General features: G+C 38.2%; 1 protein-coding gene across 2 annotated transcripts in view; it reads right to left on the bottom strand.

Moving 5' to 3' along the window:
- TPH2 (tryptophan hydroxylase 2) overlaps positions 1–18,285 on the bottom strand; it is a 137,032-nt gene that overhangs the window by 54,940 nt on the left and 63,807 nt on the right. For both annotated transcript variants that reach the window (XM_069082169.1, XM_069082170.1), the window contains exon 8: positions 15,481–15,607. In XM_069082169.1, coding sequence (XP_068938270.1) covers positions 15,481–15,607 — 127 coding nt within the window. The remainder of the gene's footprint in view (positions 1–15,480; positions 15,608–18,285) is intronic.

Below are 18,285 nucleotides of genomic sequence, written 5' to 3'. Positions count from 1 at the left end.
TTAATTTTTATAAAAAATTTACATCAGAAAACAAAATTAGAATATGGAACACAGTACCTTTTAGATATATGACTAGGGGAAGTACCAAGGAACAATCACAAGATAGATTTAATAATAAAAGATAAAATGCACAACTTTGATTATGATCTTCATCAGTGGGAGAAGTATGCATATTGACAAAATCAATATGTGTAATCACACAGTAAAAATCAATTTTTATTGTGTGATTAGATCTAATAAATAAAATGAAAATCAATTTTTATTATGTGATTATACATAATAAAAAGCTTTTATATTAGCAAATTCACTGTAACTAGAATGAGAAGAGAAGCTGTAAATTGGGAAAATATTCTTCAATCAAATATGCTAGATCTAAGGCAACATTGTATAATGGAAAGAACTCTGGATTTGGGATCCGAGAACCTGGGTTCAAAAACTGTCGCTGTCACTTGCTATCTGTATGACCTTGGTCAAGTTATTCCATCTCTCTTGGCCTAAATTTCCTCTTCTGTAAAATGAACAAATTGGATTGGACCACCACTCAGGTCCTTCCCAACCATAAATCCATGATCTTATTATAAAAATCATATAATGAAGATATATAGGTAATTTACACAAACCTATAAGACTAAATCTATAAGGCTCTTGAGCCCTTGCCAAAAGAGAAATGGTCAAAGGACATGAACAGAATTCCTTTTCAAATAAATTCTATTATTGTCTTGCATTTTAAGGTCACCTACATTTTCCATCGCTTCCCAGAGAACCATCCTTTTTAATAAAGAATTTTTTAAAAGCTGAAGAAGACATTGGCAAGCATGAGACAGATGAATATAAAATCTGCAGATGGACTAAAATGCAGTGGGCAGGGGAGCCAGTTTTCTAAATCTACCTTTTCAGTGAAAATATGGTGTCCCTCAAACATTTTACTCTTTTAAAAAGAAGAAAAATGGGACAAGCCTCATTAAAGCAAGTACAGCATTAGGTACAATATTGTGCAATGAAACTGAGTTAAAACCCATTTGTCCTGTCTTGCCAGTGAATCACTAGTTGATGCTGCTTCCTGGAGATGAAATCAAATGAGGCTATTTCCTAACAGCACAAAAGATAAAGCAGAAAACTTCCAAGCCTTGTTACCCCAAGACTAGTACTTCCTGCTGGGCTAATGTATAATAAAATAAATGAATTTTTCATCAAAAAGATTCCCCAAATCAACATCCCATTAGGAGAGCACCTTGGCTCATCTGCTTCCTCTTCATATCTGAAGTTGTGATTTTTATGGACCCTATCATCAAAGGGCAGACTTTTAGATACTCAAAAGAAAGTTGATTGTGTTAGGAAGAAGTGTGGTGCAGTAGAAAGAACACTGAAGTTAGAGGACCTGAGTTCCAGTCCTAGCTCTGCTATTTATTTATTACCTTCATGAATTTTAGGAAGTCACTTAGCTTCTCTTGGCCTAAGTTTACCTGACTGTAAAACAAGGGGTGAGATTAGATTGCCAATAAGATTCTATGTATTGAGGATTATTACATGATTTTCCAGAGCATTGGAATCTTAAAGGATGTGCCAGTGACAGGATTGCTATTTCTAGATGTCCAAATTAACCAGGTCTGTGAACACAGAGGCAGAATAGCAGAGTGGACACCAGAAAGACCTAGGTTCAAATCTCCCCTCTGATATGTACTGAGTCATTCAACTTCTCAAAGGTGGCTTCCATCTCTAGCAATGATCCTTTGCTTCTCTGGATGATTTATTTCTTCTAATCCTTTTTCTACCTACCATTCTTTCCTGCTTTTTGCTTGCTTTGGGCATCTCAAAAACCAGAGCTTTCATTTCAGGGGACATCACTCACCGCTACAGGATCCCATTCTGCCACCTTTCCTACTTAAAATGACAAACTTCTTAAAGCCTCAGCAAAGCACAGGACTCACATGTAGATAGCACAGAGATTATTTTTTAGTCATTGTAGGTTCCCTTTTATGAAGTGTTTCTTATCAAGTCTCTCCTCACGGAGCAGCTTCATAATTTACAGAAATATAATCTATTTCCTACTAAACTTGAGATCATTTTTATATCACCATTCTGAAGAATGGCTTTTGAAATCCTTTCAACTCCTTTATTTGAAAACTACATTTGTGGAATAGGGTAATTAAATTCCTATAGTTTGGTACAGTATTACCTCTGCTATTCTATCCTGTAAAAGAAAATCTCAACAATTGTATCCTTGCTTTTGTTCAAAAGTGAGTTAGATGAATCCTATTCATCCAAATGTAACAAAGATTGAATCCCATCGGGCATGTGCAGAGTGCCTAGCCTGCTTTTGGATGACCACACATGCTGACTCAGCATTCAATTACTTGAGGATGAAGAATTCCCTTATTGGTTCCTTAACCTCATGATATTGGGAGGGAGGGAGTTAGATTAGCTTCATCAGTTTGAAGAGAGGCAGTTTCCATCTCTCTTATTTGTTTTGTTGTTGTTGACAGCTAGTTTTTTGTGTTAAGTGTCTGAGGTCACATTTGAACTCAGGTCCTCCTGACTCCAGGGCCAGTGCTCTATTTACTGCACCACCTAGCTGCCCTTCTCTTATTTTTTTTGATTCTCCATTGTGGCGAGTAGTACTCTTTCATTAGATTTCCTGTGAGAGACAGGGGAAGGGACAGTTTTGTGTTTTTTTTGCCTAAACATGTTACCGAACAGCGATCCTCAGATAGCAGGTCCAGACTTGGAGGCAGCCTTATGATTTCAAAAGTTGGAGATCTTAGGTCCCTTGGTTGGAACTGACTGGCAGCAAAGGGGAGTTTCTACATCAGTTAATACGACCACCTACACTAGGCCGAGGCCAGGTCTTTGTCTGGCTTGCCAGAAGACACATACCTGAAGGGAATTTGTTTGGACAGTGCAAAGCCAAGGTAAAATGTCAAATTTCTATTCAGAAGTACTACCTAACGCTTTATGTGTTGATGGTTTTCATTCCCAACCTCTTGAAAAAGTATAACAGATGGAATTATTGCAACTACTTGTTAGATTTATTTGGGGCTAAAAGTGGCATATTCAAAACCTCAACTATAATATATATATGCTAAAAGGGGCATATTGAAGACCTCAGCTGTTATATACATGCTAAAAGGGGCATATTGAAGGCCTCAACGATTATATATATGCTATTTCCCTTTGTTATTTGATTAAATTTTCCTTCAAGTATTTAGATGTTGTACCATTTGGTACACATATCATATTGACATATTTCACTCAGCCATCATATCTATTTTTACCATTGCCTCAGCTCAGACCATTATTGCCATTCCTATCAGCTTTTCTAAATTGTCTTAAATCACAGAGAATTTTGTTCCACTCTCCATTTTAATTCTTAAAATCTCTACATTTTACGAGTATTTCTTGTAAACAACATAACATCGGATTCTAGTTTCTATTCGATTCTGCTATCTTACTCCTTTGCTTATAGTAGGTATAGCCAATAGTCAGTAGTCAATAAATATTAGTTAAGCATCTGTCATGTACCAGTCACTCTGCTAAGGCCAGGAGATACAAGTAAGAAAAAGAAAAATATGGGGCATCTAGGTGGTGTGGTGGATAGAACACTGGCCCGGGAGTCAGGAGGACCTGGGTTAAGCAGCCCCAGACACTTACTAGCTGTGGGACCCTGGCCAAGTCCAATTGCCCCCCCAAAAAAGGAAAAGGAAAACAGTCCTTGTTCTCAAGGAGCTAATTCTCTAATGGAAGAGCACAATGAACAAAATGATGCTAGAAAGAAGGGGACACCTGAGGGTGCCCTGCACAGGAATGTGATTTTGATGGAATTAAAACCAAACAAAACACCTATGATGACTTGGCTAAAAATTCTGAGTCCTCTATAATTGGAGGCTTGGGGGGTAGGGGGCGGAGTTTTTTGCTCCATCCTCCAATCAGAGGAGTGAAGCAACTGAAGGTCCTGAGGAGGTGTTGAATACTGAAAACAAAGTAACCTCCCTAATGATGAGATTTCTGGTGGTTTATACAGTTCACGTTCACTTCAATTACTAATACTGTATTTTTCTCCATCATAACTTCTTATATTTTTTCCTCTTCTTTTCACCCTATTTTTTACCATGAAGAAGAGAGTAGAGAAATAAAAGGCATCTGATCCACACTATTCATCTGTAGTTTAACTGGGCTATCTGTATCCACTCCTTTGCCCCTCCCCTCTCCACCAATCTCTGATTCTTACCATTTCTTTCTCCCTTTTTAATCTCCTTTTATGGTTAATCCTCCAAAACTCAAGAGGCTTTTCTTTTTCTTTGTATCTCTACCCTGTTCCATTCTATTCTTCCTCTTATGTGCCTCTCTCCACTTTCTTCCCTGCCTGCTTCTGAGTTAAATATATTTCTACAAAAGCAAACAAAACAACCCATGTTTGTGTGTATGTGTACATATACATGTATATGAGTATATGATCAACTTTCTTTTGCCAAGTTCAGATAAGAGTGAGGACGCAAGAAGCACACTCCTATTACTTTTTCCTCCATGTACACATAGTCTTCTTCTTCTGTACCTTACTTATGTTAGATAATTATTTCCTCCCCTTTTTCTTCATTCCTTCCTTAATGTATTCCTTTTCCCTCCCTCCTTAAAACCATCACAATAAAATAAAACCATACATAGGACCTGTATTTACCTTTTTTTAACCCACTCTGTGACCCTTAAAGAAAATAGAATTATAAAAGTCTATTTGCCTCTTCTCCTTCTATTGGAAGTTCATTGTTTAACCCCTTCCAACACTTTCTAAGTCTCTCTTGATACCTTTCTTTGCATTTTAAAGTTTGTACTTAGGTCCAGTTTTTTCAACAGGAATATCCTCTATTGAAAGTCCTCTAATCTATTAAAAATCCATCGCCCGCCCTTTTAGGGTCATACTCAATTTTGGGGGGTTATGTCATTTTTATTTATAAGTTTTTCTCTTTTGTTGTTTAAAATAATGCATTCAACACTGTCTCTCCTTTATAATAATTATGTAATCTAGTCTGTGGTTTCTTTGGTATTTAAACTCCTCCTTTCTGGTTGCTTGCTAAACTAAGCCATAACAGGGTACTTTCAGTCTGGGGTTTCTTTTAGATGGTGATCTGTGGATTCTTTGTATTTTCCCTTTCCCCTTTGCCTTCTGGTTCTATTAGAACTGGGCAGTTTTCTCGAATGGTTTCTTGAAACACACTTGAGGTTTGCTTTGTTTTTTTTAATTTGTTTACTTGGTCATGATTTTCAGGTAGTCTGATGATTTCTAAATGATCTCTCCTTTAGGTATTTACAAGTCAATTTTTTTAAATAGTAGGTGCCTTATATTTCCTTGTTTTTTCCTATTGACATTATTCTAATATTTTTCATTATTGCCTGAAGTCATGGAGTTCTGTTTGCTCTGTTCCATTTTTCAGTTAGTCCACTAATTAGGGTAATATTTTCCAACTTCTATTCTAAGCCTTTTATTCTCTTCCAATGCTTTTTCCTCCTGAACTTTCATTTTGTATCGAATTCCACTTTTTCTCTCTTGCTTTCAGACACTCTTATACTACTCATCATATATGTGTTTTTCTCTGAGGCTCAGCCTGTGGCGTTTTGGGGTTGACATTTCTTGGTTTACCTTTTGGCCTCTCTTAACACATAGCATTTCTTCATTGTATTCATTATTTTCTTCTGGGTATTCTCATTTTTAGCATCTGTTCCTGGTTTGGGTTTTTTGTGCTGAGGCTAGTTACCCTTGGTACTGTTGGATGAGCTGGTTAGCTCTTGTTGGGTCTTATCAGCTCAAGTCTGAGGGCCATTACCACTGCCATTCTCAATAGGATGGGTAGCATTAGGCCCCATCCTCTGCCTAAATCCCTGCTTTCTACCTCATTCTCTGATTGTCTACCACAGATGCTGGCCTTAGCAAATCTTTCTCTTTTTGCACTAACCCCAGTTGGCAGTTGGTTCCTTTCTCTGCTGTGGTCGTGACAGGTCCCAGTGGAATGTTGGAGATGATATTGGTCTTAGACCTCCTGGTCAGTCTCCTGATGCTGGTGCCTAATCAATGAATTATCCCTATTTCTTGCTATGGTTCACAGCACTCCAAAGCAGTGATACCAAATTCAAACTCAAAGAGAAAAGAGGGAGGGGTGGCACCATACCTTATTTAAGGATCCCTAAAGGCTGAATACTGACATAGAAAACCACATATTAACATTATCTACATTCCATTATATGTTTATTTACTAAATATTTCCCAATTACATTTTAATATGGTTCTGGCATTAAGGCTAGTTTTGACAACTCTTTCCAAAGAATACATAGGCAAGTCCGGTCTCTATGCACAAAAAAAAAACTGTAGAGATTGACTCTGTCCCCTGCTTTTGTTCTGATTGATCAGAATCATGATCTGGCATTAGGATCTCAATTACTAGAGGTCAAACTGGACTACAACTCTTCCCTGAACCCCAAGAATGCCGGCTGACTTCAGGTCTACTTGTGGGAGCTCACACCAGATGTCCTGTCATGACTCTTCTCCTTCCCCACCAGCCTCTAGACAGTTTACTAGGCTTTGTTCTGGCCCTTTTTAACAACTCCTAGCTCTCTTTTTGTGGTTTTCTGGACTAGATGGAGTAGCTTACATCTCTTTCTTGTGGTCTTTATTATTAGTCATTGTGGGGGCTTTTCAAATAGCAGCTGGAATTAGGTGGGAAAACTAGACTTCTCTCCTTCTTTTCATATCCCCATCCCCACCAGAAATCCCACATGCTTAAGGTTTGATGAAGGGCTCCCTTTAGACTTAAACTCTTTTTTCCCTTTTGTACATTTTTATGGAAATTGAAATGACTCCAGGACTCTTTTGTACTCCTTGACAGATGTGTCTAACTTTCTCTGAGCAGGAAAAATAGAAGGAGCTCAGTGTCAAGATTTTGATCATGCTAGGAAGATGACAGCTCAATGTGAAGGACCAGAGGCTTCAGAAATTTAAAATTAATTATTTCACAAATAAAATAAAAAGTTTTTCAGGGTCATGTGGCATGCCTAGGATTTTTTTATTATAAGAAATCCTTCAGGTAATAGAAAAGCAGCATAGAGTGGAAAGGATGCTGACTATGGAGGAAGAAAATGAGTTAAAATTCTGACTGTGCCATTTTTAACTGTGTGGCTCTTGCAAAGCACTAGGCCCCTCTGGGCCTCGGTTTTCTCATGTGTGAGATGAGTGGGTTAGAATACATAACCTCTGAGCTCACTTCCAGTTCTCAGCCTATGATCCTAAAAGTCAGTTGACCTCTTTGAGCCTCAGTTTCCTTGTCTGTTAAATGAGCAGGTCAGACTAGATGAACCCCAAGTTCTCTTCTTATTCAAGATCTCAGAACCTACTACCCCATTCTATAATGTTTCTTCTCAAGCGTCTGTCACTTTGCCCTGCTTTTAAAATACTTTACGTCCGTGTGGTTTTTCATAACCACCTTCATGAGGTAGACAGGATAAAAATGGACAGATGAGGAAATGTGAGTTCTTTTATATCATCACATAGCCAGTTGCCTCTCGGCCCAGTTCCTTTTACACTAGAACACAGCAGCTTTGATGTGGCCCCATTGAGGACCTGATAGCTCTTCCCAGCTTTGGCAAGTGAATCTTTCTTCACCTAAAAGAGGCAGCTGGTAAGAAGTGTATAGAATGTTCTGAGTTCAAATTTGGCCTCAGATATTTACTAGCTTGTGACCCATGGAAAGTCACTTATTCTCTGTCTGCCTCAGTTTCCTCAACTGTAAAATGGGGATAATAATAGTACCTACCCTCCAGGGCTGTCGTGAGGATCAAATGAGATAATAGGTGTTTAGTACAGTACCTGGCACGTACCATATAAATGCTTCCTCCACTTCCCCTTCCCAAATGTACAAGTATTGCCTTTAAAGCACAACCCTTAAATCTTCCCCTTCCACACAGTCCATATGCACACAAACACACACATAGTCTCTAATCTTCATTACCTTGAACTTCTATTCTACTTTATAAGACTGTCTTCATCCTTCAAAGATGGTATAATACCTATCTTTTAAGCTGAACCATCCATATGCACATGGGTAAAATGTTGTTCGGTTATTTCTGACTCTACGTGACCCCATTTGGAGTTTTCTTGGCAAGCATACTAGTGCGGTTTTCCATTTCCTTCTCCAGCTTATTTTACAGATGAGGAAACCAAGGCAAAGAGAGTGAAATGACTTGCTTAGGGTCACAAAGCTAGTAAGTATCTGATATGGGATTTGAACTCATGAAGATGAGTCTTCCTGACTCCATACCCCACACGCTATGGACAGCACCGCCTACCTGTCCTATGGGTAAAATATTTCTTGGTTATAAGCAGGGCTACATTTAAAATTCCACCCTGTTTAAACCGGGTAAATAAATGAAGTCTAGTTTGAGCTGTACCTTTCTGAGGTTCACCTAGCTTACTGCTAGGGTCACATTCAACTCTAAGATGCTCTCACTCTGTATGTCCCTGGAGAGAAAGTATGGAATAATGAACAGAGTACTAACCTTTGAGTAAGGAAGACCAGGTTCAAATTCCACCTTTGCCACATTCTATCTTTGTTACCATGGACAAGACTCTCAGTTTCTCATGTTGCACCCACCCCCTCCACCCCAGAAGCTCTCTAGGACTGAAAGTTCCAGACAAGCTGTCAATCTGCATCAACAAAGGACATTTACACAACAGTAGATGAAATCACAGCCCTAGAGCAAACAACAGCAATAATAATGTTCCTCTTAGTTCCCAAGGTCTTAGGGGTAGACCGGAAAGGGCTCTTGTACATAGGCAAAGCCATCAAGATAAGCAGAGTTAGCAATGTGACTATATTTTGATAAGTCGTCAAATATCTAAAATTTTTGCATCTGCATTTATGTGACTTCTCCCTGAAGCCCTGGACTACAGATATAAAATATAAAGAAAGATCTGAATTGCAAAAATACACAACTGTTGCGGACTGAAAATGTGCCTATTTCTAAAAATAGCATGCAATTAGAATTTCTTTTAAATTCCACAAAATGGTGTCATCATCATCATAGTTCAGCGGGCCAGTAATGGCAACACCAAATATCAGAGGCTGAACACACAGAGACTAATATTGCCTTATGTCCTCACTTAACAGCATGAGTGCTAACAAAAGAGAATTGCAATCAGAGAGGTTAGGAAAATGAGTTCTGGGACTATATATGAAAGAAAAGCGTGGCAAACAGTTCAAATAAGGCGATGGAAATGAACGGAGGAGGAAAAAAATTACATGGCTAAGAGAAAATATATACTCTTTGAAGAATACCTCTTTTCTTTAATCACAGCAGTCATTAAAGTAAAAGCAATGAATTGGGATGCATAGCATTAACTTTTAAACTGTTACTCATAGAAATCACACATCTGATCAGCTGTCCAAACATCTCTATTAAGACTAAGAGCTCCTTCAGGCACTTTGTCCACTTTGCATCTAACGTTCCAAATATTTGAAATAGTTCAAAAGCACTAGCATTGAGTGATTAAGCCTGGGACTTATTACATGCTCTCTGTTGAGCTACCAAAAATGATTACCCATGCTCAGAACTATGGCTGAATAGGCACTTTTGTCATCCTAAAGTTTCTAAGTCCTGGCCAAGAAAGGAAACCTGCTAATGTCTTGGGTTACCTTTACATTGATTCTTCCCTTTCAAATTAAATTCAGATTTAGAGTTGATTACCATTCTCAGCACATAAAGCAATAACTAATCCTGGGTCCCTAAGGTAAAATGGAAGATTTGAAATTCACACATTCAGGAAATTCAAACATTTTCATTTACTCACGGACATTGGTGACTTTAATTGAGGCAGAACTTCTTACATATTCAAAAGATATGGTTCTACGTATATGTCTATGTCAAATGTTGACCTTTTCTAGTGCAGGGTTAGGAGAGAGGGAGGGAGAGAGCTCAGAACTCAGAATCTAACCAAAAAAAAATTTGTTTTAATTATAAAAACAGATTAAAAATAGACAAATGATTAGCCTTGAAAACAGAAATACAGGCAGGATTATATTTCAAGAATTTCCTAATCACTCTTTCCTATATCAATGTTAGTTGTTTCTTGGTTTCTAGTAGATACTAAGACTATTAATAATATCACTTTCTCAAAGATCCTGGAATAAATTTGGACATGGATACAACTCTCACTCTTAGCAACAGTCCTCAGACTTGTTGACTATGACTCCATCCCTCTTTTTCCATCCTTCCTGACCACCAAAAAGTTGGGAATTCCAGATTGGTTGGAACCTCAATTTCTTAGGGGGAAAAAACACAAACCAAAAAATAAAAAACCTGGATGAATGATTTTTCCATATATAAAAAATTCCAACTGGGCCACAGGCTGATTTAATCAGTTTGTGAAACATCTGTGGCATATTCATGCTGATTGCTTTCTCCTAAAGATGATATACAGCTTTGTCTGTTTCAAATGCCTTTATGAGGGGAGAAATGAATGAAATGAATTGATGCCATCTGCATCACAAGATACTTACATGGTTTAGGAAAGCAGCCCCCTTAAATTTACTTAAATCTGGGGGGAAATCAGCATATTTCCAGGAGTAAGTTACTAAATTCATCTAATCAGCAGATTTCTATTCATGTATCCCTGTGCCTATGACAACGAACTATACAAATAGTAGAAAGCCACCAAGCATAACGGTGTATTCATCAAAAACTACTAGATGAAGGACTCAATAAACATGGCACCCACAATGCAAAGGTGTCTATTTGACACCATTTGGGAAAGTGACCATTATGCAAAGCACACTATATCAGGCAATGGATCCTGCTTCCCACCACAAAATCCCTATCTACACTGAGTTGTTTCAGTTATTCTATCTCATGAAAAATATTCATCGAGAATTCACTCACTAGAAAATAAACCACCAAGAACCCTCAACCAAGTTAGAACCCAGCTCTCCGGGTGGAGGGGGCGGGGGGAATGGCATCTCTCTTCAATCAAACAAATCTATAATGAAAGTGTCATAGTTTTACTGCTATATACAAAGTCCCACATACTATTTATGAAACACTGGTAGTCACTGGACATAAAAAAAACAAAGATAAAAACACTCACCTCCCTCCAGAGCTCACGAATGAGGAGAGAATCAAGATGAACATGAATGAATGAATATGATATTCAGACAAAGTAACATAAAATAAGGGAGGTCAAAAGGGAAAGGTGCTGATAACTGACCAGATCTGGTCTTGTGAAGGAGGCAGCATTTGATCTGTCCTTGGAAGGAAGCTAAACAATGATTCTCTTCCATATAATGATCTCTAGCCTACCCTTACCCTTGGTTTGGGGACTATTTTTGTATATTACTAATGCATAGACCCAGACAGCTGATGATTAGTATGGAAAGAGCAGGGCAACCACAACGAGAGTCTTAGTCATTATGCACCAGAGGGCAAATTATTTACATTTATAACAATGAGTCAAGACATCATCATCAATTTCCCCAAATACAAAAGTGTTTCATTTAAATAGTTTTCTGGACATGGAAGCCAGCACCCAAATAAAACAGCAGAAATTGCTTCATTCCCCAACCAAAACGTTATTAAAATGTCAAAATAAATATCATGCAGAAATATGGCAGAGAGCTATAATAGCTGCTGGCAATTGGGTGGTAGTGAGGGAGAAAGATCCAGAAGTTCAAGTGGAACATCTGAAAAACAATGAAAGTCTTCTGGTGTCACTTAGTCTCTTGGGGCAATTACTTCTTTCTTTCCCTGGACAGATTTGTTGACAGCACATCCAAAGTAGTTATGAAATATCTCCCTTCACTGGCTTTGCTTAACTCCTTTCCGTCTAAATACTCAAATTTACTCAATGAGGAAAAACAAGTCTTACATAAATATCATCATTAATACTATAAATCTCACCTGGTGCAAAGATTAATATTGCCCATCTCATCATTCTACATAATTGGTACTTTCTAGATTTTTTATTCTATCAGTTTTCTTCCTGGGTCTATACTATTTATTTCTTCCTCTGGCGCATTACTTAATGGAAACAAAGTTCAGTTAGTCCATTAATGATGCCTTCATTTCTGGTATGAATTCCTAAAAGGTCCATTTCTTTTCCCTCCATAGGCATTTTCAACCCCTCCCAGTAACAACTCAAGTTGTTAATCTCTCTGTTTGGAAATGGGTCATCTTAATGGTTTTCTTGCTCTGGCATGTTGCTGAGGGCTCATTAATATGCATGTTACCCATCAGCTCATTTGTTTCCATATTTACTTTGAAGCCGCCTAGTTAGAGTCTTAGCACTTTTTCTCTCTCAGAGTTTTTCCTGGCATGATTCTGTTCACTTTGTTCTTTAACTGAGAGACAGGATGCTGTGTTGGAAGTCAAAAGCAGCTCTGATGTCATCTCAGGAAAAGTCTTCCTAACTCCTTATAGCGGTAGCTAATAGGAAACTTGTCACTACCCCCTCTATGCTCTAAATATCACTTGAGATCGTTCGTAGCTTCTCTTGGTCTACAGAAGATTTTTCAAAGCAAGAAGGACTAGCAAACCAGGTAGTCTATAAAATTGAAGGTAATTAAAATGTTAAAGTTAAGGAGGGGAGTCATTGAATACTGGGAAAATAAGGAAAAGGAGTTTTAGTTGACCCAATACAAATTTCATCTGTTAGGAATAAACATTTTTTTTTTTAGTATAGCATACTACAAGTCTAAATCTTGTTCTTCTTTCTTACTACTATCTAATACTATCACAAAGTTCCAATGTGATTGGCTGAATCACCATTTCCCACCCTTGTACCTCCCTAAGTTATTTATGGCTCCTGATCATCACCACTCCCCTCACTCAGAACAACTTTCAAAGGGCCATTGGCATAAAACAGTAGAGAATCTGTGGTCCAATTCCTTCATTTTACATGTAGGAAGATTGAGGTCTTTCCCTGGTCAAAACATAGCCCCAAAGCAATTAGGCTTTGCTTTCTAACAGACATGTCATTCAATAAGCATTTATTAAGCACCAATTATGTACCAGGCAATGGGCAATACAAAGAAAGGCAAAAGATAGTCCCTGGCCTCGAGAAGGTCATAGTTTAATGGGGAAGCAGATATGCATAATAAAGACAGGAACGAGGACAAAGCAGATAGAGGACACTGACTTTGCTTCCCTGAGCTTTTAGTCTAGGCTTGTACTTAGAACCGAGGTGATCTTGGGGTCACTAGGGAAACTTGGCGCCATTAGGAAGACTCATCATCCTGGATTCAAATATGGCCTCAGACATTTACAAGCTGTCCAACCTTGGAAAAGGCACTTCACCCTGTTTGCCTCAGTTTCCTCATCTGTAAAATGAGCTGGAGAAGGAAATGGCAAACCACTCCAGTGTCTTTACCAAGAAAACCCCAAAGGGGTCACTAAGTGTTGGGCACAACCAAAAATGACTCAACAACCTAAACCAGGAATGATATTGGGGTCATATGAGTGACTAATCACAGGAAGGTGGTTGTATATAATAAACAACTTTGATCTCTGATTCTGACATAGGGACTGAAAAGGACAGACCTATTCCTAGCCTAGGTATGACTAAAGAATTATGAAAATGCTTTTATCTGGGCAGATTCTGGCCACCATATAAGGATGAGGAGGAACCTGTGGCCTTGAGGCCACATGTGACCCTCTAGGTCCTCAAGTACCCTTTGACCAAATCCAGACTTCCCAGAACAAATTCGTAGGTTCCCCACCCCTTTGTCTAGCCTACTGAAGACCCAGCAAGTTAATAATTGTAGGCCCAGGAGAAACTCCACAGTGTTCACAGTGAAGAATAAGACCAGAAAGAATACCACTGTGACCACCAAATGAGAAGAAGACCAGGTAGAGACACCATTTTGCTACAAGGAGTAGGCCCAGAAAGCTCAACAGAACCATGTGCCCAGTGGAGATGCCAAGCTTGGTGAGGAACAGGCCTACTGAAAGCAGCATGAGAACATGACTATAAGATACCATCCTGTTATGGGGAAGGAGGAAGTTGCCCCTTCATGTGTATTACCTGTGTGTGGGCTCCTGTTGCTGATCACATATAATTCCTAGCTATTCCTGCTCTCTCTTACCATTGATGGATTACACGTGTAATACAGTGCACCCTATGTCTATATGTGCTATTGTAAATCTTCTTACTAAACTGTTTCATTAAATGTCTTTGCTTTGAACTAATTTTGTCTTCTGTCTTGCTAAAGAAAAAGAAGACCCATTAATGGGGGTTCGTGAGCCAGCTAACATGTTGAGCAGGTATGGACCAGCAAAGGACCTTAAAACTGGGATGAGTTCGCCATATGTTAAAATATAGGGTGTCACAAGGGTAAGAATGAGGAAACTGAGGCTCAGGGTGATTAAATAGCTTGCCCAAGATCACATAAATAGGTATCAGAGGGAGAATTAAAACCCAAGTCTTCTGATTATACCTCTTTCCTTTCTACATGATCTCCCAACCTTCAATCTCAACATACAATATTGGAAACTCTATAAATACCAGGAAGGGAAAAAAAAGGCAATATGCCATAGAAAACTGGTCTTGGAGTAAGAAAGACCCAGGTTCAAATCCTACCTCTGACACATAATAGTGTGTAATTATTCCCAACCCTTCTCAATTCTAGTGCCTTCCCTCTCTTAATTATTTCCTGTTTGGTATAAATTTGTTTGTATGTTATCTCTCTCATTGTATTGTGAGTTCATCAAGGACAGAAACTGGTTTTTTTGCCTCTTTTTGTATCCCCATAATTTTATACAGTGCCTGGCACACAGTAGGCATTTAACAAATGTTGACTGATTACAAATAAATCTTTGGACTCCAAGCAATTCTCAAGAATATAAATTGCAGAAAAGTTGACCTATTTGCATCAGTGGAGGAAGTTTCCACACTGGGAGTTCCCTACATAAATGCAATCACAAGTCCTAACTGCCTCGCCCCCCCCCAAAAAAAAAGTAAATATTGAAGCAAGAGAATGATAAAATAGCCATGTCTTAACATTGTAATATAGATTGCACTCAAAACAGCATAGTCTGTAAGGTGATCAATTCTTTTAGCAGGTGAACAGAACTGGTCAAATGAGTAGTAAGTATAACCATAGCTAAACTGTTATTGGCCAAGAAAATAAAACATTAAGCATAAAAACTGAAATTGAAAATCAAAAACATGGAAAGAAACAATTATCTCAAGAAATATTTCTTATTATTTGAAGATATAAATATCACCTCCCTGAAATGTGATCTTTTTTTCCTGGAAGAAGAATGTTGTTCAGTGTCCCAGAATGCACCATTACATCATCTATCTAGCGTCTCAATGCCACTTACTCATCTTCAAAATGTAGTTTTGCTTTCACCTTTAATAACTATAAAAATCTTTTTTTTTTTCCTTTCGTAACCTTGAATGAACAGGAAGATCTTTTTTCAAAGTCTGACATGAAAACATAGAAGACTCACTGTGGCAAGCTTCTGAACATCTTCATCAGAGGCTCCCAGGGAGGCCAGGCCTATTTCTTGTGAGAACTGAGCAAATTTAGGATCAGCAAGTAGGGGGACGTGTCCCAGGAGTTCATGACATGTATCTCTGACAAGAACGAATAGAAAGAAATGTTAGAGATATTATAGTGTTGAGAAACTTCATGCCACTCATAGAACTTGACTAAAAAATCTGCAGAAGCTCCAGTTACTTACTGACCTATAATAGGTATGACATTTACAATATAGGAAATGATAGGAAGAAAAAAAGTGCTTTGATATAGTTGAGAGAGACCCTGCCTCAGAGTCCCGCAAACCTGTGTTCAAATCCTGCAAATAACACATCATGGGACCCTAAGCAAATTACATAACCTCTTACCCTCAGGTATCCCCTTCCACATTGCGGGGGTTAAGGATGCAGCACCCCCACAATCTGAAAAATCTGAATAAAATTGTTGGCCCTCCAGAGAAGTCTGAATTCTAATGGCATTAAAAGATAAAATTGATATTACACAATACTTTATTGTATCTATAATTATATTTAATAATATAATTTTATAAATTTATAATTGTATTATACTTTATAATATAATTTTATAAATTTATAATTGTATTATATTTTATAATATAATTTTATAAATTTATAATTGTATTATACTTTATAATATAATTTTATAAATTTATAATTGTATTATACTTTATAATATTAATATTATGCGATATAATATTGATATTACACAATACTTTACATATATTTATGCATTTCTGAGTTTCTAAACTCTTTCTGTGTCATCTGATGGCCTTTCTGTATTGTCTGCAGTTTCCACAAAACTCCCCTAAAATTCCCATTTAATTTCTTATGCCGATCCATGACATAGTAAAACAGTGATGGGGAAAGTCGGTATGTGGAAAGGATAGCTGTAATTGTTGCTTTGCATTGGTGGAAGTGGTTTCCATACTGAGGGATTTCTTTCAAAAACAAATCACAGGACTAGACCAAAAAAAAAACAAAAGGCTTCTACAGAGAAAGATTCATACAAGGGGAGCTAAAAAAAAAAAAAAATGAGTGAAATATTAGGCTGCATTAAGATAAGGAGAATGTCAAGGACTAGAGAGTGACCGGCTCAGTACTGGGTGTCACATTTAGGAAGCACATTAGTAAGGTAGAGAACATCTATAAAAAAGACAATCAGAATGAGAGAGTCACCAGAGATCTTTTGGCAGTCTGGTAAAGCCTTTAGATTCCTTAGAATCATGTTTTTAAATGCCTAAAAATATATAGGATTGCAAAGGGAACTTGTTATTTTGAAATACAGTTATCAAAATATTAAAAAACAATAAGCCCTCAGGCCCCAGGTTAAGAATCCCTCTTCCATATCATCCCATATTGAAGATCATTTAAAGGGACTGAGGATGTATAGTCTAGAGAAGAGAAAGCTTAGGGGGGAATATGAGATCTCTTACAGTATTTGAAAGAATGTCATGAGGAAATGGGGATAGGCTGATTCTGCTTGGGCCCTGGGGGCAGATTTAAGAATAATGGGTGGGAGGGGCGGCCAGGTAGCACAGCGAGTAAGAGCACTGGCTCCAGTGTCGGGTTGACCTGGATCAAATCTGGGCTCAGATACTCAGCACCACACCCAGAAATAACTGGCCCTGTAACCTTGAGCAAGTTACTTAACCCCAATTGTTTAAAAAAAAAAAAAAGAATAATGGGTGGGAATTAGAGTCAGATTTCTACTTGATGACAAGAAAAAATTGCTAATGGTTAGAGAAACCAAAATTGACATGGGCTGCCTCAGGAAGCAGCTGGTTCTCCATCACCAGAGGTATTCAATTAAAAGCTGGGGTTGTCACAGCTACGGTTTGGGGTATGAGTTGGACCATTGGTCATTTCAAACCAGATGTCCCACAGATATCCCAAGTTTTTCTCCAAACCATTCCCATTTTCAAATTATTTTTCATACATTTTGAATAAACCATTATTTAAGTATTCCTACTTCCGTTGGGGGCCCCACCGTCCAATTCCTCACTCCTTTCACCCCACATATCCAAACAGTTGATATATCTTGTCCCCTGTGCTTCCACAAAATCTCTTGCATCCATCCTCTTCTCATTTTTTGTGACAGCCACCACCTTTCTTTAGTCTCTCGTCACCTCTTGTTAAAACTATGAGGGAGCTAGGTGGTGCAATGGTTAGGAAGATCTGAATTCAAATTCAGCCTCACTTACTAGCTGTGGGCAAGGTATTTAACCTCTGTGTGCCTCAGTTTCTCAGCTGTAAAATGGGGGTAATCATATCACCTCCCAAGGATATTGTAAGGATCAAATGATAATATTTGTAAAGAGTCAATACTCAATCAATAAACTTTTATTGAAGGCCTACTATGTGCTAACACAGTATAATACATAGGAGGTGCCATGGAAATGCTTATTCCCTTCCCCCTTATTGCAATAGCCACCTGACTAGTCTCCCTGATTCAAATCTCTCTCCCTTCCAATCCATCCACCACACCGCTTTCGGCAATATTCCTTAAATACACTCCTGACCATGTCACTCCCTTATTCAATCAACTGCAATGGTTCCTTCACATATGGATCCTGTGTGAACTTCTCTGTTTGGAATTTATGGTCCTTCATGACCTGCTCCAAACCCATCTCTCCAGCCTCATTAAATGGAACACTGATTGTGTTCCAGTCCTCTAGAATCCAGAAAAACTGTCTGTCTTGCTATTCTCCATATACGCTCTATGCCTTAGCAGTGCTCAGAATGAATCACCTCTCCAT

Source organism: Petaurus breviceps, unplaced genomic scaffold (assembly GCF_028583685.1).
Source record: "Petaurus breviceps papuanus isolate PSGF00001 unplaced genomic scaffold, PetGlider_PUasm1.0 156, whole genome shotgun sequence".
Lineage (NCBI taxonomy): Eukaryota > Metazoa > Chordata > Mammalia > Diprotodontia > Petauridae > Petaurus > Petaurus breviceps.
Note: the sequence above shows the minus strand (reverse complement) of the source record. Positions and strands in the feature narration are given on the sequence as shown.